Here is a 27,503-nt window from a genome sequence, read left to right as displayed (position 1 = left end):
AAGGAATTCAAATATAAATGAAATTCCTCAGTTGTAAGGAAAAAAGATAACAAAATTCGTAAAGTTGAGGAGAATATTTTCGTTATAATTTTAAACAATGTTCTGAGGGGAAAAAAAGTAAGATAAGGAATCTATAACTAATTCAAGGAATAAGACAAATATTCTCAATTGTATAAAAACCTCATAGAGAGAGTACAGAACATTAACCGTCCTTCTTTTCTTTTTCTTTTCGTATCTTTTTTTTTTTTTTCAGTCAGTCATGGGGCTTGAATTCAGGGCCTGGGCGCTGTCCCTCAGATCTTCAGCTCAGGGTTAGTGCTCTACCACTTAAGCCAATCCACAGCACCACTTCCAGTTTCTGGTGGCTTATTGGAGATTTAAAAAAAAATAAAAGCGTCTCATAGACTTTCCTGCCTGGGCTGGCTTTGAACTGTGATCCTCAGATCTCAGCCTCCTGAGTAGCTAGGATTATAGGAACCTGGCTACTGAACCATTCTTTAGGAGGAAAAAAAATTATGATCAGAAGTTAAATCAGGTCATATCAAAGAAACTTGAAGTCAAGTAAAACCAGGAAAAAGCATAACTAATGTATACTTAGATATTAACAAAGTTCACTGAAAACCACATTCTATATTATAACATTAATATTAAAACTATTGATCATATAAATATAATTATGTAAGAAATATAAAGAAATGTAATATATAATAATTATAGTAAGCCGATGTAATAACAAACAAGAAATAATGTAATATAAAAATAGTAGGAAATGAAACTGTACCTTTGCCTTATTTATCATTGGAGAAAATGATACAATAAAAAATTGAAATTTTAGTTGAAAAAAGAATAATGCAACTTAGGAAGTTTCCATAATTTTATTTATTAACTTTTATTGCCTAATTACTGACTTTTATATTCTGTTTTTGTTTTAGTTACTTTATCTTATTCTTATTTAAATTAGTGTATAGTGATTATTCCAGCTCTGGGAAACTTCCTGCTCTCCATATATATGAATTATTATGTCTAACCTTCTTTCTAAAAAATATATTTATGTATGCTGTACATGTATATATATAGAGAGAGATACATCTAGATTATGTTAATAATTAGGAAATAATGGTTGTATCTAGATGGAAGTTTGGGCATGGTGTTTTTAAATTTTCTTCTGTCCATGTCACTTAGACTAAATATGTATCATATTAACTAAATCAAGGCTATTCATTTTCCAAAAATGGAAGAGTCAGGGTATTTGATTACTGCATATATATATACATAGATGCATAAGCATGTTGCATATAACTATATATTTTTGCTAGATATAATTTTGAGTTTATAACAGCCGTATAACCGAAACTACATCATGATATTCTTTGTTTTACCCATATTAGTTATAATCATTTCTGTTACTATATTTACTATGTTGTAGTCTTTTCACATGGTCTTGTGCATCTAGAAATATATATTGTACATATTTTATAGACGTTACACATTACCTTGTACATGTTATTCCTATTATTATTATTATTATTATTATACAAAAGCAGGCAACTATTTTGACATTTTACAAGAGGAAGCTACACCTGCTTGACAGCAGCAGTAAATGTCAGAGCCAGGATTTAAACCCGAGTCTAAAATCTGTACTTTACCTACTGTGTCTTATTTCTCATCATCAATACATAAATGTTTATCTTGTTACCTAAAGATCATAAGCATGAATAAATGTAATTTAAAGCACACTAGAGTCACCTCATTTGTCCCAATTAGACAACAAAAAAGTCTTAGCCAACGTAAGTGTGATCAGGGAAAAGTCCTTATGATATTGACTTAGGGTGAAACTCTTGACAGAAGATTTATTTGTTATCTCCATGTGTCTAATGCCTCATCTCTCCTCTACCCTTTGGAGTGAGTGTAGAGTTAACTCTTAATGAGCAAAACCCTAGCTGGCCTAGAATGTTTATAGAAGCAAAATACATGTATATTGAGTCTTGCTCACCCCCTTATACTTATTGCCATTACTATTAAGACTGGAAAGAGACAATGCAAAGTCAACATCCACTTTCTTAGAAAACAAGTCTTGGCAGTCCTCTTATACCAAGAGAATCTAATGTGCTCCTTTTCTTTGAGAAGTTATTGCTACAAATCTCCTGCCCCTTGATACTCATGAAAATGGTAAAAATGTATGCAGGCACTGTGCAAAGAACCTATCATAGACAACTTACTCCTCACAATAACAAGAAACCACTCAAGCCAGCTAGTAAGTTACATTGCTGGCATCCATTTCTGTGTTATGGTATTTTTTATTTTTAATTTTGCCAGTCCTAGGGAATGAACTCTGGTTCTGGGCACTGTCACTGACTTTTTGTGCTCTACCACTTAAGCCACAGCTCCACTTCCAGATTTGGGGTGGTTAACTGGACAACGGAGTCCCATACACTTTCTTGCATGTGTAGCTCAAATCAGGATCTTAAGACTTCAGCCTCCTGAGGAGCTAGGATTACAGGCATGAGCCACCAGCATCCAGCTCATGCTATAGTGTCTTTGACACTGTGTGTTGGTTATCAGGAACAAAGCACTCTATGGAACTATACAAAATTAGCAGAAATGTGCTTCTACCTCAATGAGCACTATCAAAATCTGGCTCTGTGTCATAGATGCAAAGCATCACAATAGATTAAGGCTAAGTCATTCATGTTTTTTTCTCCATAAAATTCCATATCCAGGTCTACTACACAGTATATGATAGCCAACATGAAGTTAGGATAGGTGAAAATGTTGTACAGATGCTACAAACTATTATTTCCTTCTCCCTGACTAACATAAAGGATTTTTTTGACCCAAACAATAGTCAGAAAACTAACAAAACACTAGGTATTTCTGAACAAGCCCATGAATATTCATTCTAATCACTGTACCGTAATTATTTAGTAGTATGTACAGCCAGCACAATATGAATTCTAAAGTTACAGATTGAAAACAAAACATCATTTTTAACAAAATAACTAAAGATAATGCATACTGCCTTCTGGATAAAAATTAACTGTTCTATAATAAAACATATAAAGAAAACACATAAAAGGTAAGTTTTAGAACTTAATGTCTATTTCTACAAATATTAGTTAAGAAAATACTACTTATGTTATTTGACTATATAGATTCAAATCATTACTTTCCTTATGACTAAAGACCAATAAAACATGAGCCCACCAAATTTCTTCTCAATGTTTTATATAATGCAATAGATATTTAATGCATCAAAATGCTTTAGTGATTTTACCTTGAGAAAAGATTAGTAGATTCTTTGGTTATTTTTAATTTTACTATTCTAACTATTAAATAGGATAATATTTTTGGTTTGAACTAACTGCTGCCCCAAATCAAATACCAATCAGGATCTAAACACAAAACAAAAAATTGAACAAAGATACCAAATGAGTAACGTATTACAACCCTACTTATGCTTACTTAAAATGATCCCAACTTAAAAGTTTGTTATCATCAGTAACAGTCATTTTATTTTTCAGAACTATTTAAAGTATTCTCAATTCAATCTTTATGTTTCTAACACGTTTAATGCACTTTTAATGCAAAAGTATAGAATAATACAATGGGGAAAAAACACAGATAGGATGTTCAACAAATTTCAAATGTACAGACAAGTGTAGGTCCCACTCCAAACCTAAAACAGGATAGTGTTGCTTGGAGACAAAGCAGCATGTCCCTGGTTACATTGCAATCTAAACATCAGTGAGAGAAAGGTCACCTCAGCTTCAGAAATGGCTAGGACAAATATTAAAGGGTGTGTTTATCTTTTTCAGTTGTCAACAATTTTTATTCTAAGTCAGTTGTCACATGCTGGCTTTTATTACCATTTAAACCTAGGAAAGAGAGGAAAGACAGTTTACGAAGCACATCTAATGGGAAATGGAGAGGTAGAATCAAAGCTTCTTTAACTAGAAGACTGAAAACTGGTCATGTGTAATTAAGTATATGTAATGTGTCGACTCTGCTCTTGTATAACCTCCCAGTTGCTATCTGTCTCCCTTTCTTCATTAAACTAAAGTAGTTAATTAGCCTAGGCCTGTCCTCTCCCCTTTCTCTTTCCCTTTTCACAGTAATAATGATGTCTAATTATCAGTAGCAGTGGATTACGGCAACATCAGGAGCAAAGCATCCCTCACTTACAGCAAAGCCAGCCGAGCACCTTGAAACCTCAAGCAGCGTGGAGCCATTCTTACTCTACTTGAAAATAATACTGAAATACAATACTTCCTTTTAAACAAACATGCTTTTGAGGTAAATACAAAATACACTTTTTATTTCCTCGCTGATTTTATTCCTGCTATTATGAAGACAGATCAACATATTCTTAAGGAAGAAATAATTTGAGATATGGGAAAACAGGATAAAAAAAACCCTTTCCTTATTTGAAATGATGATTGGCTGTCTCTCAGAGAAGGTGGAGCCTATAATTCTGTTAGGAACAGTAGAGATTTTTCAGAAAGAAGCTGTAGTCAGTTCATGAATTATAAACAGGCTTCAATGTTTCAAATCAGGCTTGAATGAAGAACATTCTTAAATACTACATGAAAATCATTATCTAAGAATATCACCTGACAGATGACATTGTCTCCCATAAATATATGGAATCTTTACTGAAAATAGAAACACATGACACATTATTACTACTGGAGTTGTCACTATAATAGATGTCTTAGCAGTAGCTCTTTAACAAGTCAGCATTAATTTTTATATGAAATACAGATATCAAACCAGGAATTCAGGTTTGAGTAAGTGCATTTGTGGTCATCTTGGTGCTTCTAGAACCATTTTAGCATCTATGCTATTTAGAATTGTAATTGGTGTTTTTAAAAGACACACACATTAACACATATGATAGACATACCCAAATCTACACAAGTACAAACTCATTTGACCCATATACAAGTAAAACTATCTGACAGCTAAACAGAGGGCCCTTAGATTAACATCAAAAGCAAAAAAAGGCTACTAGCTAGTAATGTTTTCCTAAAGCCTCTATGAAATTATTAAATAATACTTCAAGTAACTGTACCTTAACTGTTTTATTCATTCAGCTGGAATTCTAATTTACTTTCCCAAACAATAGATTATTTTATCTGGTACATTCTTAATGCTACTCCAAATATAAATGAATCAAAGCAATTCATTCTGTACAACAGACTTCTGGCTCATGCAGATGTAAATAAACCTCAAGTCTAATTCATGCCAATCTAGCCCTCATCACTTAGCAAGGCAAGACAATAATCTCATCGCTGTGTTTAACCATGTCACTTTAAAAGAGAAGGCTACATTTATACAGATAACCTCTCAGAAACATTCCAACAATAGCACCTCTAAATAATAAACTTTTACGTGTGTTTCCCCAGTTCTTTATTTCCATTCCCCATTTGCCACAGAAATTCCAAAAGAAACGTACATCCTCCAAACAAACAACTACACCTAATTAATTTTGGGAAATCATAAACTGTTTCGTGCAAACCTGAAAGAGTCTTCCAAATAATGCTTTGAGAAGCTGTACGTGCCCATATTTCCAGGTGAAGGTACCTCTGTGAGAGATAGCATCGCCTTCCAGAGCCTCCTCTCTCTAGCCTCCTCCAGGAATATTGCACAAGGAAACAGTTGCCAGTAGGGGAGGGGAGAAAGGAGGAAAATGCTCAACAAATCCCAGAGCGAGGCAAATATACAAAGAGTGTGCATAGCTTCCCCACCCCTACTCCAGGCAAGCACACGCCTTAGAGGAGGCAGAAAGGTCTTACGCCTTACATCTGCAATCCTACTTGGAGCCCCTAAAGCCCATCTTCTTTCTTCGAAAGGAAACCAAGGCTGCTGCCGGCTCACCAGCCCTACCGGCTGACGCCTGATGCCCGTGGGGCTGAGTTATGTTAGGCTCTCCTCCCATCGAAGCGCTCGGCTAAAGCTTTGTGGCCAACAGACCAGAGCCATCCCAGGAGAAACAAATACACACACTATTTGATTGCGCCCCAATTCATCTCTCTTTGTTGTGCCTCGTCTAGCTGTGGCTTTATTTGTGCAAATGGCAAGGAAGGAAAGGGGTGGAGGGAGAGCTCCAGACCTTATCTACAATGGAAATGGTCATGGCAAGGATCTCGGGTATTGATCCCGGCCCCCGGACGGTGGGATGTCTCCCCGGCAAAGGTCTAACAATAACACCTTGACAGTGTCCTGGGGAAAAGCCCCACAATCACGGCTAGCCGCGCCACACTGGGGCTTTTGTGCCAATGAGGAGACACTGGAGACTATTGATCCCAGTCATCTGTTCACAGAGCGCGCGGCTTGGAGGGGGCGGGAGGGGGGGGGAGAGAAGTGTTCCAACCTGGCCTTTATGCGCGGTGGTGGTGGCGCCGGGACACGCGCCAGGCACCCCGCGTAAAGACGTGGGACAATGGCCCAAGCCCTAGGACGCAAGGACGTGGGACGCTGCTGCCGCCGCTGCTCAACCCTGGAAGAAAGCTCCAGCTGCGGGGGGTCGCTGAAGCCCGAAGGCTGGGAGGCCCCGTCCGCGCTTTGGAGGTGCGCTACCGCTTTAAAATAAAGGACCACAAAAGACTCGCTCCTCCGGTGGGGAAATTGCGCCTGGCTAATGCGAGTGGGGATGACTTGGGGAGGGGGTTGAGGAGGGTGGGGGCACACGAGCCAACAGTGGCTCAGGGCTCCCTCCCTCCCCCCCTTTCCTCCCTCCCCGCCGGGCTGCACTGGCAGACAAATAACAGTGGAAGGCGAGTCACTCACCGTGGTCTTGACCGGCACGTAGAGCACTTGCTTGGCGCAGCCGCCTCCGCCGCGGACCTCGTCCGGCTGGCCCAGCTGGAAGCCCTTCGATTTGACCCAGAATTTAAATTTGGCGTTATCCGTGGAGCTTGACTCGGAGCCGTTGAGGAGCTGGGCGATCCGCTCGTATTTTTTACGGGTCACCGTCTTGGTCTTGCCTGAGTCCCCGTAAGTCCTAAGGCACCAGTCCTGGAACTGGCGGTACATGTCGCGCTCGTTCTCCATGTTCCCTGCGCCCGGCCGCCGGCCCGAGGCTCCCGGAGCACTTCGCACCTGTTCACCCCAGGCTCATGAAAAATGTAGCCCAGGCCACGATGCAGGGACACGCGAGGTCCCGGCCGCCACGGGGTGGGGGGTGGGGGCGGAGGGGTGGGGAGGGAAGCCTGCTTCGGCTGGGAGGGGTGGGGGCAGCCGCGGGAAGAAGGGAGGAGGAAGGTCCGGTTGGGCACCAGCAATCGATGCCCTGTGCTACCCAGTCTGGTTCATTCGTAATGGTAATGGATGTCTCGGATGGACGCTTTTCTTGGCCCCTTTAGTATTGTGTGGCCAGGACCATCCCAACAGCATCTGGCCCCCAGGAGTTGGGCTTTTGAATAATTAAAATCGCATTCCTTGGTTTATTAAAAAAAATCCCAATATTGACTTGAGATGGTCCCTCGACGCCTCGTCCCGGGCTGTGTCCGGGGCAGGGCAGGTGGAGCGCAGCGCCGCCGCCTCCTCTCCCCGCGCGCGCGCGCTCCCGGCCGGCTTCCGGGCGGCTGGCCCCGCGGTCCAGGAGCGGTGCCTCTCCGGAAAGCAGCTGCCCAGCCCGAGTGCCCAAGAGCGCAGTAAGGGCACCCGGGTCCCCCCTCCCTGTCCCCCCCACCCTCTCCCCGGGCTGTCGCTCCTCCTGGGTCCTACTCGTCTTTGGCCTTCTCTGTGACAGGCGTTCAGGAACCAGAAAGAAAGTTCTTACCTGTCTCGTGTGCCCGCCTATCAAATGTTGTTTTACAAGAATTTTGAGATAACCAAGGTATTCTGGACGTGATTTTAAAATGTCATTTCTTCAGATGTACTGGGCTAAAATTCCAGACCCCTCCATAATATGGGTCCTAGGAGTGAAGTCCCCGAAACGTGTTGAGCAGTCATGGAGATGTGGCCACAGTTCCATAGGATGGATGTAGTTAACCCCCGCTCCCCGGAGGAGATCTTCTCCTGGGGAGCCGTAGAAAAAAACGCTGGCAGGCCGCCGGCAGCGGGCCTCCTGGATAATGGTGGGATCCCCACACAGGACTCCTCTGGCTTCTGCTGAAGTGGTACAAGACATAGAAGTAAGTTTATGCTCCAGATGCTCGAAACCTTCGGCATGGAAGGAAAATCATTTCCCCCCTGGCTGGGCCACAGTTTTCAGTTCAGACGGGAGCTTTCAGGTTGTCTGTTTCCCCCCCCTGCCACGTCATGGACACCCCCTCCACCGCTCCTAGAGGAGACAAATGTTGAGTTCCTCAGGACGATCCCCCCTCCCACACACACAAGCAAATAAAGAAGTCAGTGGTCTCTCCATTCAGGACCTCCATCCATCTGCCACAGGGCTGGAAATAGGGGAGTTCCCATCCTCCTCGCGCAGTGGCTGTGGCCGCTCCTCTTTATTCTACTCTCCGCCGAGGAGGCCCCGCGCCCGGTCCCAGGGAGCGGCTCTGGCAGCCGCCAGACGGGCCCCGGCCAGTGCCCTGCGCCTGGTCCGCCTCCGATCCCGCCACCTACGCCACCCGTCCCGATCTCCCCCTACGAACGCCCCGAGTGGGAACACGGAGTATTTGTGCCCCCACCGCGCCGCAGCTGGTCCAGACACTTGCAAAAAAAAAAAAAAAATGGTCAGTGGCTCCTTCTCGGCCAGGCTGAGTGTGTGGGTGTGTGTGCGTATGTGTGTGTGCCAGGGAGCGAGGGTGTGCAAGGGGGTGCGCTGCGTGTGTGTGCGCGCGCGCGCGTCTCCGGGAAGGTCTGGCAGCGGCGGCTAGAGCCGGGACTGACAGCCCGGGCGGAGCGCGAGCAGCTCCACACACTAAACCTCTCGCCTCTCCCCTCACCCCCACCCCTCCCACTCCCCTCTCCTCCCACCCCCACCCCTCGGCCCTTTCCAAGCTCTCTGATTGGCCAGTGGGACAAAAGTTTCTGTGGAGACGGCTGGGCGCTGACGTCACGGGCAGAATTGTCCCATTTAGGGATCCCGGGGGCAGTACGCATGCTGCGGGCTGCAGGTTTGAGGCAGGAGGAGGTAGCAGCGGGCCGGGCGGCAGCCAGGTGGCAGAAAGGAGCACACAGCATCCAGGTGGGGGGAAATGACTCCAGCAGGGTTTCCATGGAGATTTCCTCTGGGTCTAGCCTAAAAACAGCAGATCAGCTGACACCATTAGCTCAGGACCTAATTACTGCTTATTGGAGCAACAAATGAGGGAGAGGGCCAGCTGCAAAGGAAGAGTTTTATCCCCCCACCCCTCCCTGCATCTCCTCTTCTCCCCCTCTCTCCATTGCTCTTGAGTCCCTAGTGAATTCTCATTAACTTGCAAGATTCCTGCAACAACAGCTCTGCTTCTCCTGAGGCCACCCTGGCTGCTCTTATTCTATTTCCTTCTTTTGTATTAAAAAAATGGTAAAACAAATCAGTGGTCCTGAGTCCTTCCCTGTTTTGTCCAATAAATATTACGTCAGGAGAACTCAGAGAAGGCACTGTCAAATAGAAGCCACAAGTAAAGCTAATGCGTGTGTATGGAAAGGGGAATGTGCCACTTACAATTTATTGAATCAAATATTTACTCGTGGGCCTTTCACAATGAAAACAGTATTAGGATCTCAAACACAAGATATATGGAACAACAACAACAAAAATCCTAGGCAGTAGAGTAGTTGAATTGACTTTCTAAATGAGTGGCAACTCTGTAAAAGTTTCCCCTTATGGTATCAAAGATAAGGGGCAATTCCAAGTTAGCAGGTCTTAGTTTGTTGTATATTGGCCATACTAACAGTTTCTGGGCAAATAACTGGTTTAGGAAGATATTTATATATTAAGGAAAAAGCTAGTCTGAGAGAATTTACTTTCTCCAATGGTTTTATAACTTACAACTACAAAATGTTTTTGGTAGCCTTCCTTTATTGACCATTCAAACTAAAATAATCTCTCCCCTAACCTTCTCTAGATAGTGTCTTGAAAACAGTTTTAAACACTGATTCACAGTGGGACAAATACTAATTTGTGCATACATGTATCTATCCTCCACAAATTCATGGGAAATGTATTTTTTTAAACCTGGGAAATGTATTTTGTTATACATCATATACAGTGATATTTGTCTTTGTTTCCACTTATTTTATTTGGTAAGGTTTAGTGACAATCATTACATTTATTTTATAACCCAGCACAGCTTGATCAGCAGCCTACAACTTGAAAAAAAATGTTTCTGATCACTGAACTCTTATCATTCCTTGTGCTATATTTCCACTGAGGTACGTTTTGTTGTTCAAACAGAGTCTTGGTTATATTTTTTTTGTTGTCAGAAATGGCGCTTGAACTCAGGGCCTAGGCACTGTCCCTTAGCTTTTTCCCTCAAGGCTGATGCTCTACCACTTGACCCAGGCTCCATATCTGGCTGTTTTAATGGTAAGTTGGAAATAAGAGTCTCATGAACTCTCCTACTACAGCTGGATTTGAACCCCCAAACTCAGTTCTCAGTCTCCTGAGTAGCTAGGGTTATAGGCATGAGTCACCAGTACCCAGCAAGTTTATACTTTTCAAGTCACTTACAAATAAAGGATTTTAGCAAAATAAGCAATGCACACAGTACATGCTAATTAAAAGAGACTGTGTGCCTAAACTAGGGACAAAAGTAAGGGAAAAAGAAAAGAAGCATTCAATGACAATCCTGGCCCGTTCCTGTTGGCTTTTGTTGGATGCTGTTTCAATGAGGTTGGTCCTCACTTATGGAAATGTCAGGGATTCACCACAACCATGTGTGTATTACCATTATGCTTGACATCCCAATGTATTGAAGTTAGAAAACTCTCAACATAAAAGACTAACAGAATCGAAATAAATGTCCCATCACCCAGCCCTGTATTGTATTAACTAGATTTAATATATAAGGCAAAATAAAACCCCACAATATGAGAGTGCATCCTGCAAAATGAATTTTTGAGGACAATGTAATTATTGAAAGAATATTCAAATTGGAGCAAAGGAACAGAGTGTTCCAGGACCTCAGGGCTGATCTTCTAAAAGCCCTGAGGATTCCCTTGCGTCCAGTAGAACTCAAAGTGTAGCCTGCTCTGTACTTGTAGGCATTATTGACTGAGATGGCTGAGCCAACTCCTCTGGCATATCACGGCCATCTCAGAGCCAAAGCAATGAACAAAATCTAAACTCTGTGTCAGAGAATCACTTTGGACTCATTTTCCTCATTTTCACTTCTTTACAGTTTTCTTACCAGCTCTGCCCCAAGGTTCATCTTCTGCCTCTTCTTCAACAAGGTAGTCCTATTGAACAGGCTGCCTTGAATTTAACTTAGCCTCTTCTTCAGAAGTGTCTCTGCCAAGAGAGTATCTTGGTAAATATGTAGCTCTTCACTCCATGTATTAACACCAATACCCATCCGGGTTTGACCTGGGTCCAGAGTCCTGCCTATTTGGCAGGCAGAGAAAAATTGGAGAGAAGAGTTTGATAGACAATAGTATATTGAAAATTATATTTTAATTCTAAAATTAAAAAAATGAGCAATCAAAACTAGTTTGTTATAAAAGTTACACTTCTTTCAACTTCATGGTCAACTTGTATATTTTTAGTATCAATCACAGATATTCCTGCAACACTAGATTCATCAGCTAAATGTGAAAATGCAAACTACATAGTAATCATAAAATCAATGTTCAACCAATAAACCTTTTATAAATGCACATATGCAAGTATTCTTTCACCGGGTACCATTGGCTCATGCCTGTAATCCTAGCTACTCAGGAGACTGAGATCTGAGGATGGCAGCTCAAAACCAGCCCTGCAAAAAAGTCCATGATACTCTTAACACCAATAAGCTACTAGAAAACTGGAAATGGCACTGTGGCTTAAGCGGTAGAGCTCTTGTCTTGAGCTGAAGAGCTGAGGGACAGCACCCAAGCCTAGAGTTCAAGCCCCGTGACCGAAAAAAAAAATCTTTCATTCTAAAAATAGTAAGGAAGCCAAGTACTCAATAACATCAAAGTACTCAAGTAACATCAAAATGGTCAGTAGGTAGATACTATATATAGCCCACATCTCATAGCACTCAAATGCTTCCAAGGAAAATAGAAATACACAAGGAATAAATAAATAAATAATTTATTAGAATAAATAAAGTTTTATTTATAATAAATAAATACACAGGGAATAAAATAAATCATGAATTCAATACTAGTAGGAAAAATAATTGTTCTGTAAGAGAAAGCTGTGGCAGGAATAGCGAGACATGGTGAGCTCAAGGAAGATCTTGGTGAATAGAAACCATTGTCACATAATGTGAAGGATGCAAAGGATTCAGCCCCATGAAGAATTTGGAAGGGGGACTATACCTCAAAGTAAAAACAAAAATCCTAAAGTAAAAGATTTCTTGGCGTATTTGAGAAGGTCTATGAAAAATTATAGTTTGTGAGCTTGGAAAATACAGCACAAGTTGAGATCCTACTAATCTTCTGCAACTAGATCTTACAGGGCAGTGCTATCCATGATAGAGTGGGTGTTTTCCAATAGGAAACTATTAGACTATATAAGGCAGGAGTATTAAATGATGCACATTTTTGTAAGCTTCACTGCATACATACATACGTGTATCCGATTTCAGGAGAAAAAATTGAAAATGTGAACACAGAAGAAAGAAAGAAAAGGTGAACACGTGGAAATAAGAGGACCTCTCTGGGAAATTGTAGGAGTTATAATAGCCTTCAGAAAACATTATGGTGATGGGTTGGAGGGGTAACAAAGGAGGCAGGTGGTGATGGATTGAAAACATGTTGTAAAGAGATACCTTGTACATAGAAATGGAAAGATTTTTGCCCCCTATCTAAATCCTGATCTTTAAGATGATAATAGTAAAAGATTGGGCCTTTAAGAATGTAATTGAGATCTCATTCCAGAATACAATCAATACCCTAGTCAAAGATGCCTCCTCAGGGTGGTGATTTGTATCTTCTGCCATGTAAAGAAACAACCAAAAGAAAGCTGTGATGAGGGTTCTTGCCACTAGCCAAACAAATTGGCCAATGTCTTCATGTTCATCTTTTTGAGCTCCAGGATTATAAGTAAAATGTTTTCCTTGTTTATAAACCACTTATCTGTGGTATTCCATAATAGCAACCCAGTTACGTTTACACACTGATAGATTCTATGTGGTACATAAGAGCAAGGATTGAGTCATGGATGGCTATATAGATATGTTTTCTCTTTAATAGTGTGGTTAGTGGAGCCATTGACTTAAAGAGTGGAGTTTGAAGAAGGAACAGATTGGGAGTTGGAGGCTGAGGGAGGAGCAGAAACAGGTTGGGGTGGAGAGGCAGGAAGAAAGAATTTAATTTCAGAGAAGTTAAATTTGAAATACCATGAGAATTGTTCGTGTAGGCATTTGAATTTAGAAGCTTGAACTACAGTGAAAAGTCTGGGCTGGAGATATAAATACAGGGACTATAAAGCACAGGAATGAATGACATCACCTCTGCTCACATTCCCCAACAAAGGGAAAGCCTCCATTTTTATATTGACTTTGTATACACCAATGAAATGAGTAGCCAAAGTTGGCTTCTATTGGTATAATACTGGTAGTGGGAAATGGCTAAGAAAAATTACAAGGCAGTTTGGATTGATCCTTTACTAGATAGATCTAAAGTGTCAGTAAGATCCATTTTTTACAGTCTCAAAATCATTTAAAACTTAAATAAGAAAAAGCTGAATGGTTTGGGTAGAGCAATTTTAAGTTAGATTGAGACTTGGAAATATGGTAAAATAGGAATCTGAATCTCAAGGATAACCTATGGTCCAATCTATTAAAGAAAAGTTTGGACAGAGACTTGTTTATTGAGTTGAATCAATCAGTCAAGAATTTTGAGCTTCTTAAGTAGGCTAGAAATTATGGTTGATGCACTCACTGCCTTGAACTCTGGAGATCAGGAGCATTATTGTGCACTCTAAAGAAGAAGAATGGTAAAGGAAGCAAATGGCCGATTCTGTTAGTAATGTGATTACATAAAACTTGTTATCTTTTCAGAGTGAGCATTAAACAAAGCCAAAATAGTAATGTCCTCCTTATGCAGACAGAAAAATCGGGAAGTGTATAAAAGTAATAGTGAATCTAATTTTATTAGTTGACCTCTTCTACATTGACACTTCTTTCCAAGGATTTTGAAAAGTTCCCATTGTTAACATGCACTAGATACCCTTTGGTTCAGAAAAGAAACATACAGAGATTAAATATTTCTCTGAATTTCATGCCTTCCATTACTAAATATACAGATCCATATATTCTTAATTGTAAGGAAGTAGTACCTGTATTCCATCTCCTAACTTAAAAGAAAATATGAGAAATCTTATACTTGTTGTTTGACAGAAAATTTACTGATACTTACATTTGGTAAGACCATCACTAAATACTCTGCCATTCATTAGAATTTAACTTCCATGAATATGGAATGTATATGTATATATATATATATACATATATATATATATACACGCATACTAGGAATAATTCACCATTATAGTCCACTTGGTTTTCTTAGTCTCTCTTTCATTCCTATCTTTAAATCTCTATATGAACAAGCTCATGGTACAGCTAGTTCTTACATTTTGTCAGCCAAATATGGATTCATTCAATGTTCTCCTACCCGACATTTTCAGCTAGCTGCTGTAACTATGATAAAGTCCAAAGTTAACAGTCTGGTGTTCATGTCCCTGTAACAGAAAAGAAAATACATTTTTCTGGCCCCAAATATTGCTTGGTTTCCCACTAGCCATATGGCTAATCTTTTCTTCCAAAATATATGTCCTAAAACAGCAATCCACATATTCATCTTCAAATCAGTGGACAGTACTATTGGAGAATTTCAAAATTATTTTTAGAGTATTTTATCATGGAAAACAAAACTGTTTTTGGAAATGGAAGCAATATACCTCTTTCCAATTCCCATTATATTTTCATTTTTACATGTTTTCATTTTTTAATGTTATTTCTGTGAGTGAACCAATTTATACCTCACCATCATCATCTCGCACTTGTATGTTATATATAATATATGATTAATCATTCCAGGACGTTTGTCCTAAAACTTGCAGTATAAAAGTGACAAGAATGGTACACAGAGATTTCTTGGCTAAAACCATAGTCTAGAAATAGTTTTTACAGGGGAGTCCTCTGAGCTCAGTCATACGAATCTATAACATAGCAGAAACAATGTAACTCTGAAATAAGAGGACATGAAAGAATAAATCCTTTTATTTCCTGGGGACATTCCTCATCCTTTCTCTTCCACAAGAAATATCCCCCGAGTTTTTAGGAAACTCTTTAATTAAGTTCCTCAATTTAAACACACACACACACACACACACAGAGCAAAGTAAACATCCAAAGGTGCCAAAATTTTAAGTTCATGTTAAAAGTTTGTATTGAATTTTGGAGATAAAAGCTAACTTTAAAAAATTTAAATGTTCATCTTATGTGCAAAAACCCTTCTTAGGCAATTCTATTTAAAGCATCAACTTTTCTGATTCCACTAAAATGGTAAAGCAGAGTACCAACACAGGAGTGCCCCAGTGCCATTTATCTTCAAGAAATACTCATTTTACATTGAAATGATCCTCAGGGCCAACTTCTTCACATTTGTGTATGACCTACAAATTTTCTAACATACAAACAGCAATTTAGCAACAGTCCCATTAGGTTCAATGAAGGTACGAACTAATCAAGACTTTGAGAGTAATCTTATTCATTCATCTATAACTTGGGGGGGGGGCGAACCCACATGAGAGGGAAAGACAGAACAACAATTTAAGAATCCATTGTAGAACTTGGTTATAAAGGTAGCTATGTCTCAAGCACATGCATGTAAGTGTTCCTTTCAAAACACAAATCATAAATTTTGTAAGAGCAATACTCCTTATAAACTCAAGATTTCTTTGACTCCAATAAAAAGTGTACCATCTTGTAGGAAGATTAACTTTACTAATCGCACTTTACTAAAGTGATTTGGTACCTTTATCCTTTAAAAATAATTTGAAAAGTTTCATATGACCCTTTAGTCTAAAATAACAGGAAGCTCTATCATCAGAATCAACAAGTTAATAAATATAAAGTAATTATGCTTATATACTTTCCTGCAAAAGCCAGGTAAAATAGAGGCACAGTGCTTATTTATATACTTTATAAATGAAATAAATGCGGATTTGTCTTTGCAATGCTATCACTGGTTCAAGATTATAAGAGGGCCTTCTGCTGGAAATAGAACCCGGGGTAGAAAATAGCTCATCTTCACCATGCATAATATTGATTATGTGACTTGGAGCATGGTATGATAACACTCCCTCTCCCCTAGATAGTTGTCTAAAATTTAGTAGTCAGCATACTCAAGGAATAGATTATGCTAGGAGCAAAGTCACTATCAATATCATTGTAGGGAAAATAGCCATTAAACCAACAGCATACTGGAAGCTGTGCTTAAAACTCCTATGTTAGTCCACAGACCTTGGAAAATGCTAAAGCAGTCATGTTCTTAGCCTTGCCACCTACGTTCTGGTAAAGGTAAGCTTAAATTCTGTGCAGATAGAAAAATATATCAACAACAATGGGGAATTCCAGTTCCAGTTCCAGGCTACATAGAAAGAACATTAAAGGGTGATGGAGTCGTGTGCTTTGAGTATTGCTCATGTTGTGATTTTAACACTCTGACCTTGGGACTTCTAGTTGTCCTACTGTAAGTAAGTCATATTTTAGCACCCACCTCCTGCATTCAGTAAGACTATTTTCCTTAATAATTGTAAATTTGAATGAAGGATCATGATGACTAGTAAGAAACAGTAACATATTTCTGTCCATGAACTTTTGTTCACATATTCAGGCAATAAGATTGTTCAGGATAAAAAGAAAGCATAGTACAATATAGTAAAATAGTATATACTAAAATCCGTAAGTCATCTATCATTTGTTTCATATTAAGATCGACTAAAGTGAGTATTCCATTAGAAGTGTTTGGACAAACATATAAAAAAAAACAATTATATCTGTAGAGTGGTTAGAAGCTAGCACAAGTCACAAATAAAACTAAATGCCAAGGATTTTCTTCCAAAAATAATAAAAATGAGCCAGGTGCTGGTGGCTCATGCCTGTAATCCTAGCTATTCAAGGAGGCTAAGATCTGAGGATCACAGTTGGAAGCCATCTCAGGCAGGAAAGTTTGAGACTCTTATCTCCTCAGAAAAGTGGAAGTAAAGCTGTGGCTCAAAGTGATAGAGTGCTTGCCTTGAGCGACAGATCTCAGCGTTCAATCCCTACAGCCACTACCACAAACAAAAAATGATAAAAACTGATCTACTATAATAAAAAGTCAGGAACGTGGTTATAGCTGTGATGGTGACAGGAGAGGTGTGAGGGTCACACTGTCCTGTTTCCAGATCCAGGTGCACAGGTGATTTACTGAAATATTAGTGAAAATCCAGTAGGTGTTGTAGTTAGTATACAACTCCCATATATGTCAGACTTCAATTTTAAATTTACCATCAGCAAGAAACACATAAATATTATGTCAATCATCAGCAAAAGTAATAAAAGTCTAATTGTTATGCTGAAGGAGGAGGTAACGTGGAAGAATAGAAATAACACCTTTAGTTAGGCACCAGTGGCTCACGCTTGTATTCCTAGCTTCTCAGGAGGCTGAGATCTGGATGATCTCTTGAGTCAAAGCCAACCTAGGCAGAAAAGTCTGTGAGATTCCGTTTCTAATTAACCAGCAAAATGCCAGATGAGAGACTTACTCAAATGGTAGAGTGCCAGCATGAGCAAGACAGCCCAGGGAGAATGCAGACCCTGGGTACAAACCCTAGTACCAATACAAAAAAAATAAAAAGTAAAAAACAAAGACAGAAAGAAAGAACAGCATGATTCAAACCAGAGAAAGAAAATGAGAGAGACACAAGGACAGAACAGAGAGCTAAAAAATATTGTGACAATAGAAACAACAAGCACAAATACAAATTTTATAATATTAATCCATTGGTATTGATATAGTCTCTACAAATATGAATGATCTAAATATACAAACTCAATGACAGATTCTCAGGGAAGAGAAAAAGATTAGCATGCAGTTCTGCACTGTCAAAGTTTAAAATACAAGGTTTCATATAGATTAAAAGTAAAGGGTTAAGAAGATATGTACCATGTTAATATGGACAATAGATGGATTCTTCATTCAAACTTAAATAGTTCAAAAAGAAATTGACGAATTATTAGGAATACTGAGGGCCATAGATAGGAAATGGTTTTAAATCTGTAAGAACACACCACAACACATAATACATAGTCACAAAGCAAAAGTGCATCAAAAGTATGAGGCAAAATTTGACAGCAATGCAAAATGAAGCAAAGAAAGAAACTCACCATTAAAGATGAGACTTCAACATCCCTCAGACAGTAATTGGTAGATAAAGCATGCAGAAAATCAGTGAGGGTAAACATGATCTGAACAATACTAGAAATCATCAGACCTAAGTGACATTTATAGAACACTTGCTCCAATAACAGCAAAATAGACAGTCATCTCAAGTTCCTATGGAAGATTTCTCAAAGTACACCATATTCTGGGCCACACAGCAAAACCCACAAACATTAGGAAAAAAATAATAAAGTATGTTCCCACCCAAACCACATGGAGTTATATTAGAAATTGATCACAGAAAGATAGTTAGAAACTACATATCAAATGACACAATGTATTGCAGTCTTAGAACATTTTGAATATTTTGATCTAAATGAATATGTAATTGATCAAAATTTGTTATGCAGCAAAAGTAGTGCTCAGAGGAAAATTTATAGTCCTAAATATAAGCACTCCCCCCAAAATCTAAAAGCAATAAACTTCCATCTTCAGAAATGAAGAAATAGAGAAACTTAGACCCAAAGCAAAGAGGAGGAGGAGGAGGGGGTAGTGAAGGAGGAGGAGGAGGAGGAAGAGGAGGAGGAGGAGGAAGTTGTTACTACAATATTAGAGTAGATATCTGTGAAACTATAAATAGAAGAACAGTTAAGAAAATAAAAAAATCAAAAGCCACATATTTAAAAAGCAATTAAAAAACCCTACCAGCCATCTAACTAAGAAGAAAAAGACACAAACCCCAAATCTGGAAATGCTATAGAGGTCATTATTACTCCAAAGACATCAGTGTAATAGTAACAGAAAATTATGGACAATATCTGTATTCACACATTTGATGAATTAAAATATATCATTAAAAATAAAAACGACCAAACTTATACAGGAAAAATAGATAAGCTAAATAGATTCATATTTATCAAAGCAACTGACTTACATTTATAAGGGGAATCAAACCAACAGTAACTTCCTAAGAGAAAGTTACAGACAATGTCACTAGTGAATTTTATGATGTTTATCATTTAAGGAAAAAAAATCCCCCTTCTCCATAATCTTCTCTAGACAATGGAAAGAAAAGGACCACTTCTAAACTCATCCTAAGAGACCATTATTACCTTGATATATTCCCCCCTCAAAAAAAAAGACTTCTAAAGAGAGTAAAACCACAGATCACTATTGCTCATCAGCAATGATTCAGCTCTTCACAATATTGGCAAATCATATACACCTTCATATATATTTAAAGTGTGCACATCAAATAATAAGCTGATCCTTTGTTCACCTGCTCAGACCACCAAATGTCATTCCTCTAATCTGTTATCACACCTGTACATGTTTCTTACATTGCACAATTTAACAACTTTAGTTTTGACAAATAATTTTACATTGTTCATGACAGTTTATTAAAACAAATTTTCATAGTTTGTTCAGCTTCTTATCACCAGTTGACATGGGAACTAGCAAGTCTTCAAATCTTTTTGTCATCTTACATTCAAGTAATTCATATAATTTGAGATCTAAACATCTCAATCTTAACCTTAACAGAAAATTCCACTTTTAACTTTGACTTAACCATGTTAACAAATGAAAGAAATGGTTTGGTGTGAAATACATGAAATAAATGAACACATCTTGTGAAATGTCTGATTTGTTTAATATAGTTTAAATACTAGAAGAATCATAACTTTATATGCCCAAATGGATCATGAACTTATATCTAAGAATGTAGTCCTATCACAACTTAGCATACAAGCTAGATTTGTAACTTCCTAGATTCACAGTCATCTCATTTCCAAAACAAACAAAAATATATATGACTACCTTTGGTATTTGAGATAAATGAGATAATATATGAAAATACACTGTAACTTACAGAGCAGTACAGAACAGTTAAAACTCAATTAAATTTACTTCTCTGATTTCTTCAAAGTTACGTATAAGCTGTCTTAAAATATCAGTTGATAAAGCTCCAAGTGTATGAGGAAAAAAAACTGGGAGAGAAATAATTACACCCTTTATGAAAGCAGGACATAACTGAGCAAAAACACTCTTGCTGTTTCTACCACACAAATAATTGTACCCTGAAATTCTGTCTAAACATCAATCAATCGTTTGGTAACTTGCAGACCTCTGAATCTTCAAACATTTTGTTTTGGAAAGGACATGATGGAATTTTTCCAGTTTGAGTAATGCCTACCTTGAACTGTAGCGCATTTCATGCTGAAATTCACAGGGTAAACAGCGATAAAGTCTTTGTCAGATAAAAACACTCTGTCCATACCCTTTTCTTTGATGACACATTTCATTACAGCAGCTTCATTAGGAAAGAAAGGCCTTATTAAAACACCTTCATAGTCAAGTTCAGTTTCTCTTTCTTCCCTTTCATGGATTGATATTAGATCTAAAAAGTCATCACCAGATTTTTTTCTCCACTCTTTTCTTCTAGATATTTTACAGTATAATGTTTTAAATCCAGGTCCATGATTAGTAAGTTAGTTGTTCAAAGGAAAGTCACCATTGGAATCCTTTCTTGTTTATACAATACTCTGTTTGTGTATATGTGCATATAACCATGCATGCTTAAATTTATATTTATAATTTAGATCTAATATTTACATACTAGTTGTATTAGTAGGGACTGAGGTCAAGGTAATGGGAGCAGATGAATGAAGAGAGGAAGAGTGGATGAAATCAGTTATAATATTCAATGTATATATGTGAAAATGCAACAAGAAAATTGAAGGGATAGGTGAAGAAACTGAGGAGAGTTTTGAAAGATGTGACATCATGATGCATTGTACTCATATACTGACATATTTTCTTCAAACCCCTTTGTGCAATTACTTAGAGATAATTAAAAAATTAAATTAGTTCATAATCAATTTGGTCCTGACATATGGATAGCATATGTCAAGGTTCATACTTACACGTAATGGAGGCATCAAATTTTTCCAGTACCATGCCTTCATTGAATTGTCTTTATATCTTTGTAAATAACAACTGGCTATTGCAGTAGTCTCCCATTACCCACATGTATCCCAAGATCTCCAGGAAATGTGGGAAAGCATGATTGTACCAAACCCTGTAAATTTTTGTACAGTATTGCTACATAATTCCCAGATTATGGCTTCTCGTGTTTTGTACTGTGGTGCTTTCTTTGCATCCTTGTTCTGCTGTGGGGCCATTATTGAGTAAAGATGTTCTTGAACACAGGCACTGAAATATTGAAAGTCTGATAACTGAAATAGCCACTAAGGGACTAACATGCAGGTAGCATGTACAACACAGTGCAATGAACGAAGTTTTTATTCACTTCCAGTGAGGGCGGTGCAAGATTTCATCAAGCTTCCTGAAATAGTATGTCATCTAAAATTTATATATTTTTTATTTCTACAGGTTGACCCTGTGAAACTAAAGCTTTCTAAGAGAGGACCACTATCCATTTTCTAGTGTAACTCTGGGCTTTCTGATCTGTTGCATGGATCTGTGTGTATACTCTCCAACCAATATCATGTTTTCTGGAGTCTTGTAGATTTATAACAAACCTTGAAGTCAGTGAAAATTTTCTTTAAAACTTGTATTCTACTTCAATATTGAGTTGTCATCCTTCCATTCACTTCCTATATATATAAGAGTCACCTTCTTGATACTTCCAAAGAGGTCATGAGAACTTTGTTTAGGATTATACAGAATCTGAAGATTAGTGTGGAAAGAATAACCATTTTTTGAAATTTTAAATCTTCTAATGTATGAACATTGGATTGCACTACATTTTTAATATCTTACTTGATTCATAAGAATATTTTAGTTATATACATCACATACATAATGTTCAGATTAATACATGAACATTTTTTTATTTTCATGCTATTATAAATAGTATTTTAAAATATAAAATTTCAAATTCTGCTTTTTAGGAAAATGATTGATTCTATATCTTGGGCATGAATTTTTTTAATATTTCTGTATTTACTTATATGACCTAAGCATTTTGGCTTGTGGAATATTTTTTGTATAGACAGTAATGAAGCATAGAAATAATGGCAGGTTTATTTCTCTTGAAATAGCTTGTCATATTGCACTATCTCGGACTTCTAATGAAATATTGAATCGGAGTATTTCTCCTCTAGTTTTGTACAAGGACTTTAATTCTTGCTTTGGGCTTAATTTGCTCTCCTTTCTTAGTTTCTTAGGCTGGAAAAATGAAATTATCTCTTTTAAGTATTACTAATAATAATAGCTAATGCTATAACCTTCCATCTACTATCTTTGCTAAATCTTAAACATTTTAGGAAGACATACTTTCATTTTTATTTCTTTCAAAATATTTTAAAAAGTTTTCTGAATACTTCCTTGATCCAAACATTATTTGTAAGTGTTTTTGTCATCAAAATTAATAGCTTGTACAACTAGATTTCTATTACTGGTTTTTAGTTTAATTTCACATAATTTGTGGTTAGATTTCTATGAGTTTTTATACTTTTAAAATGGGTAAAGTGTATTTTTGGCCCAAAATGTCATTGACTTTGGTAAATGTTCTATGTGAGCTTGAGATGAATGTTTATTTTGCTGTCATTGCATAGAGTATTTTGTAAATGACAGATCCAGATGATTGATGATGCTCTAAAGTCATTTATATACTTAGTGATTCCTGTTAGCTTTCAGTTATGGAGAGGAATGTTGAAGTAGACAACAATAGTGGATTGATCAATATTTCATTCAGTCTTCTCAGCTTTAGCCTCATGCATTTGGAAGAAGCTCTGTAGTAAGGTGCATACTGATGAAACAACACATTATGAAATTGTTGTCTTTTTAGCTGATATATTTTGCTTATGAGAATTTTGCCTAAACTCCATATTTGTATTTCACCTTTTCTTTTGTACAGTTAAGATGCGATATCCCATGTTATTCTCTAAGGACTAGCCAATTTGAACATTGACTTTTCAAATGGATTTTTTTGGGAAAGGATATTATATTATCCTTCAGTTCTTCTAGGGCCTAACCTATTTGCTTGTTTTGTGTTTTACTTTCACATTTCACTTTGGGAAGATTCTACACATATATATTAAAGCTCATTTGGTTCCTTCCTTACAATGTTCAATCTAGTGATAAACTATCAATACCTTTTTGCATTTTGGGCACAGCATGCCTAATATTTCTGGTTCTGCTTATCATTCTCTTCTTACGTGTTTTCTTTCTTTTTGCACTAGAGCACTTCACATGATCATAACACTTTGTGGAATATTTTGCAATATTTTTGAAAGCTGGACAAGCATTAGGAACTAGATCAAGTAGACCTTTAGTATGCAATATTCTGGGTAGAACAGGTGACCTTTAATGTTTGTTGTAACTATTGATGTCAGAGACTTCATATTCTTCTAGCTTCTTGTTTTTATTTTCCTGCTTAACTTTAGTCTTCTCTAAGAACTATTCCTCAAAGGTAATCTGTACCTCTCAGATATAAATGAGCTAGAATCCTATCAGTGTAGTAAATGATTGAGGGTAAGAGGTGTTCTATAATTTTTAAATTAAATTCTTGTCTTTCTAGCCTATATTTTGACGTTATAACTATCAAGAATGTTTTACAGTGGGCAGGACTTTTACTTCTACATTCCCTTCTTGTTGGTTGCAACATTTAAATCTATTTTCTTAAAGCCTTACTCCTACTGTCTCCTCCTTGTCCTTAGTTTAAAAAAAAAAAAGGTTGAGGGAGCTACAAATTAGTATTAAGGGGGGCTGGGAAGGTGGCTCACTGGTAGAGCGCTTGCTTTACATGCCTGAGGCCCTGGGTTCGATTCCTCAGCACCACATAAATAAAAAGAAAAAAGCCGGAAGTGGCGCTGTGGCTCAGGTGGTAGAGCGCTAGGCTTGAGCTGAAGAGCTGAGGGACAGCGCCCAGGCCTAGAGTTCAGGCCCCACAACCAGACCCAAAAATAAAAAATTAGTATTAGAGTACACCCAGGTAGGATGAACAATGTTAATCAATGCATGCCACTTATAAAGATGAAATAATTTAATTAACATGAAGTTCTATTCTTTGTACTGACATACTTCAAATTTTATGACATTTATTTTCACATCTTTTCTAAGTTTTTGAAAGATATATTTGGATTTTGAGGACTGGGTCATAAAAGGATTCTTCAAGATTATCTTGAACATAGTTCATAGTTTTATTCTGATTTTATATTTACTAATCAACAGTAAATTGTAACAGCAATTTGTGTATTCTACTTCTGGTTTGTAAATTAAGTTCCTTGTTAGCTTGCTTTGTAGCTGTTGTTAAAATGTGTTACTCAATTAGTCATTATTAATGGCTATTACTCTAGAGATTATTACAGACAGTCACAAACTAAGCTACTAAAATCATGCAAAACTTTGAATGTGTGAAAATAGAATGACAGATTTACAAATTTTAAGTCTTATAGAAAGGAAAGTTCCATTTCTTCTGACAAAAGATGTTTAAAGTATTATTAATCTAAACTTATTTTACAAGTCTTTTGGAGACTGGGAAGGTGGCTCAGTGGTAGAGTGCTTGCCTTGCATGCATGAGGCCCTGGGTTTGATTCCTCAGCACCTCATAAGCCAAAAAAGCTGGAAGTGGCACTGTGGCTCAAATGGTAGAGCGCAGTCTTGAGCTGAAGAGCTGACAGACAGCACCCAAACCCATATTTCAAACCCCACTACTGACAAAAAAAGTTTTTTTTTTAATTTCACACTCCCTTAAATTAATATTTTTATATTACATGCTGTAATTATCATAGCTAAGAAATTAAAAATGCCGTTAAGTAATGTATATACATTCAAATTTCACTAAGAATTCCACTAAAGCCCTTTTTATCTAACCCAGTATTGCACATAACATTTAGCAGCTAACTCTTAACCCCTTCTCATTTTAGACAATTTTTTGGCTCTTAGTTTTAGGACCTAGATACTTTTGAAGTCTATCAGTTATGCAGCTACGTTGGCACTCCATCTTTCAGTTTAAGTCTATCCAATGTTATCTCATGTTTAAATTCAAGTTATATATTTAGGCGAGAATGACATTGAATGGTATGGTGTCCTTGCCAGGTGTACTAGTCAGTTTTCTGTGACTGTGACAGAATACCTGAAATAATTCATTTATAAAAAAGAAAGATTTATTCTGGCTCACAGCTTCAGAAGTTTTATTCCATAGCTTTGTTTGGGTCTGTGGTGAGAAAGTAGAGCATTTTAGGGAATAAATGGCGGAAAAGGTCTATTTACTTGAGAGTGGCTGGAAGCAAGGAGATAGCAAAGGAAGGGGTCGTGATATTCTCTTCAAGGGCCCACTCTCCAATGCCTTTAATTTCTTCTGCTAAGCCCTACCGCCTTAAAGTTTTGCAGTTACTTTCAACACAAGAGCTTCACAGCTTTTTTATGATTCACACTTAACATCAGGCATCATAGCAATGTGATATTACTTGGGCTTCAACCTTGGGTCATTTGACTTGTCTCCATTGCAGTCACTACTTTTCTTCTCTTTTCTTTTTACTTTTTCTTTCTTCTTTTTTTTTTTTTTTTTTTTTTTGTCAGTGATGGGGCCTGAACTCTGGGCCTGGGCACTGTCCCTCAGCTCTTCAGCTCAAGGCTAGCACTCTACCACTGGAGCCACAGCGCCACTTCCAGCTTTTTCTGCTTATGTGGTGCTGAGGAATCGAACCCAGGCCCTCATGCATGCAAGGCAAGCACTCTATCACTGAGTCACCCTCCCAGCCCCACTACTTTTCTTTTATAAGGTGTAGCAACACTCTGTGGGGAAAGACTTTAAAGTGCAAACAATATTCTGCTTTCTATCATAATTTCCCCCTCAAGTTTAGGCCTCTTTAATGGTTACTGCTGAGAGCAGTACTCAATGAATCCATCGTTTCTATTACATTCAATAATTTAGCAAAGAAGAGACATGTTTTACTTCCTTTAACTTTTTTTTTTTTTTGGGGTCTGGTCGTGGGGTCTAAACTCTGGGCCTGGGCGCTGTCCCTCAGCTCTTCAGCTCAAGGCTAGCGCTCTACCACTTGAGCCATAGCGCCACTTCCAGCTTTTTTCTTTTTGTTTATGTGGTGCTGAAGAATCGAACCCAGGGCCTCAGGCATGCAAGGCAAGCGCTCTACCACTGAGCCACCTTCCCAGCCTTTAACTTTTTAATTGAATATTCAAATCTATATTGATATATCAATTGTATATTTAATTATATATTTTATTCTGAGGATTATGCTCCCTTGCTGTCATCGATTTTATTACTCAAATTGTCCAAATATTAGTTACTAGGTATTCCACGTTGTATATGATATCCTTTCAACATACTCTTATTAAAAAGAATTATTGTTAAGGTGATATACAGAAGGGTTAATGTAAGGTAGTGATTACATTTCTTATCTTACTTGTTTCCTCCCCTCATTTTCTCCTTTCCCTCCTCTGCAATCCTCCCCTCCCTTGAGTTGTACAGATCATTTCCTACGTATTGTCTTGTGAAGATGGCTGTTGCACAGGTTTCCCTCTTGTCCTCTATCTTGCCATTTTGTTGTTCCCCTTCCCTTTCCTAGTTCAGATAAACGTATATACAATACCCCAGGTACCAAACTCAAATACAGTGACAAGGGATAAACCATAGGGGAAAACACAAAAGAGAAAAGAAATCACATGGTACATCGAGAACAACAGCAAAGAAAAACCTCTTATGTCCAAGTCTTGGAGTTCATTTTGCTTAACATCATCTTATATGGTCATATGTACATAGTTATTGAGCTATTTTGCTCATCTGCTAAAGTTATCCTAGATGTTTACTAATTGTTACAAATAAAGGAGACCATGGTACCTATGTTTCTTTGGGTCTGGCTTACTTCACTCAGTATAAGTTTTTCCAAGTCCTTCCATTGCCTTACAAATGGGGCAGTGTCATTCTTTCTGATGGAAGCATAGAATTCCATTGTGTGTGTGTGTGTGTGTTTGTGTGTGTGTGTGTGTGTGTATGTGTGTGTGTGTGTGTCACATTTGCCTGATCGATTCATCTACTGAGGGGCATCTGGGTTCGTTCC

The 27,503-nt window shown here is 38.0% G+C and overlaps 1 protein-coding gene across 4 annotated transcripts in view; it reads right to left on the bottom strand.

Moving 5' to 3' along the window:
* Positions 1–7,613, bottom strand: part of Nol4 (nucleolar protein 4) — a 276,155-nt gene extending 268,542 nt beyond the window's left edge. For 3 of the 4 annotated variants that reach the window (XM_070029360.1, XM_070029354.1, XM_070029355.1), the window contains exon 1: positions 6,790–7,613. In XM_070029360.1, the coding sequence (XP_069885461.1) occupies positions 6,790–7,053 (264 nt within the window). In that variant the 5' untranslated portion in view covers positions 7,054–7,613. Of the gene's footprint in view, positions 1–5,518; positions 5,620–6,789 lie in introns of those variants that run through there. The other variant, XM_070029359.1, reaches the window with a different exon arrangement.
* Between the last annotated feature and the right edge of the window lie 19,890 nt (positions 7,614–27,503).

Source organism: Dipodomys merriami, unplaced genomic scaffold (genome assembly GCF_024711535.1).
Source record: "Dipodomys merriami isolate MVZ:Mamm:240054 unplaced genomic scaffold, mDipMer1.0.p SCAF_2, whole genome shotgun sequence".
NCBI lineage: Eukaryota > Metazoa > Chordata > Mammalia > Rodentia > Heteromyidae > Dipodomys > Dipodomys merriami.
The sequence above is the reverse complement of the archived record's forward strand: the minus strand, read 5'-3'. Positions and strand labels throughout refer to the sequence as shown.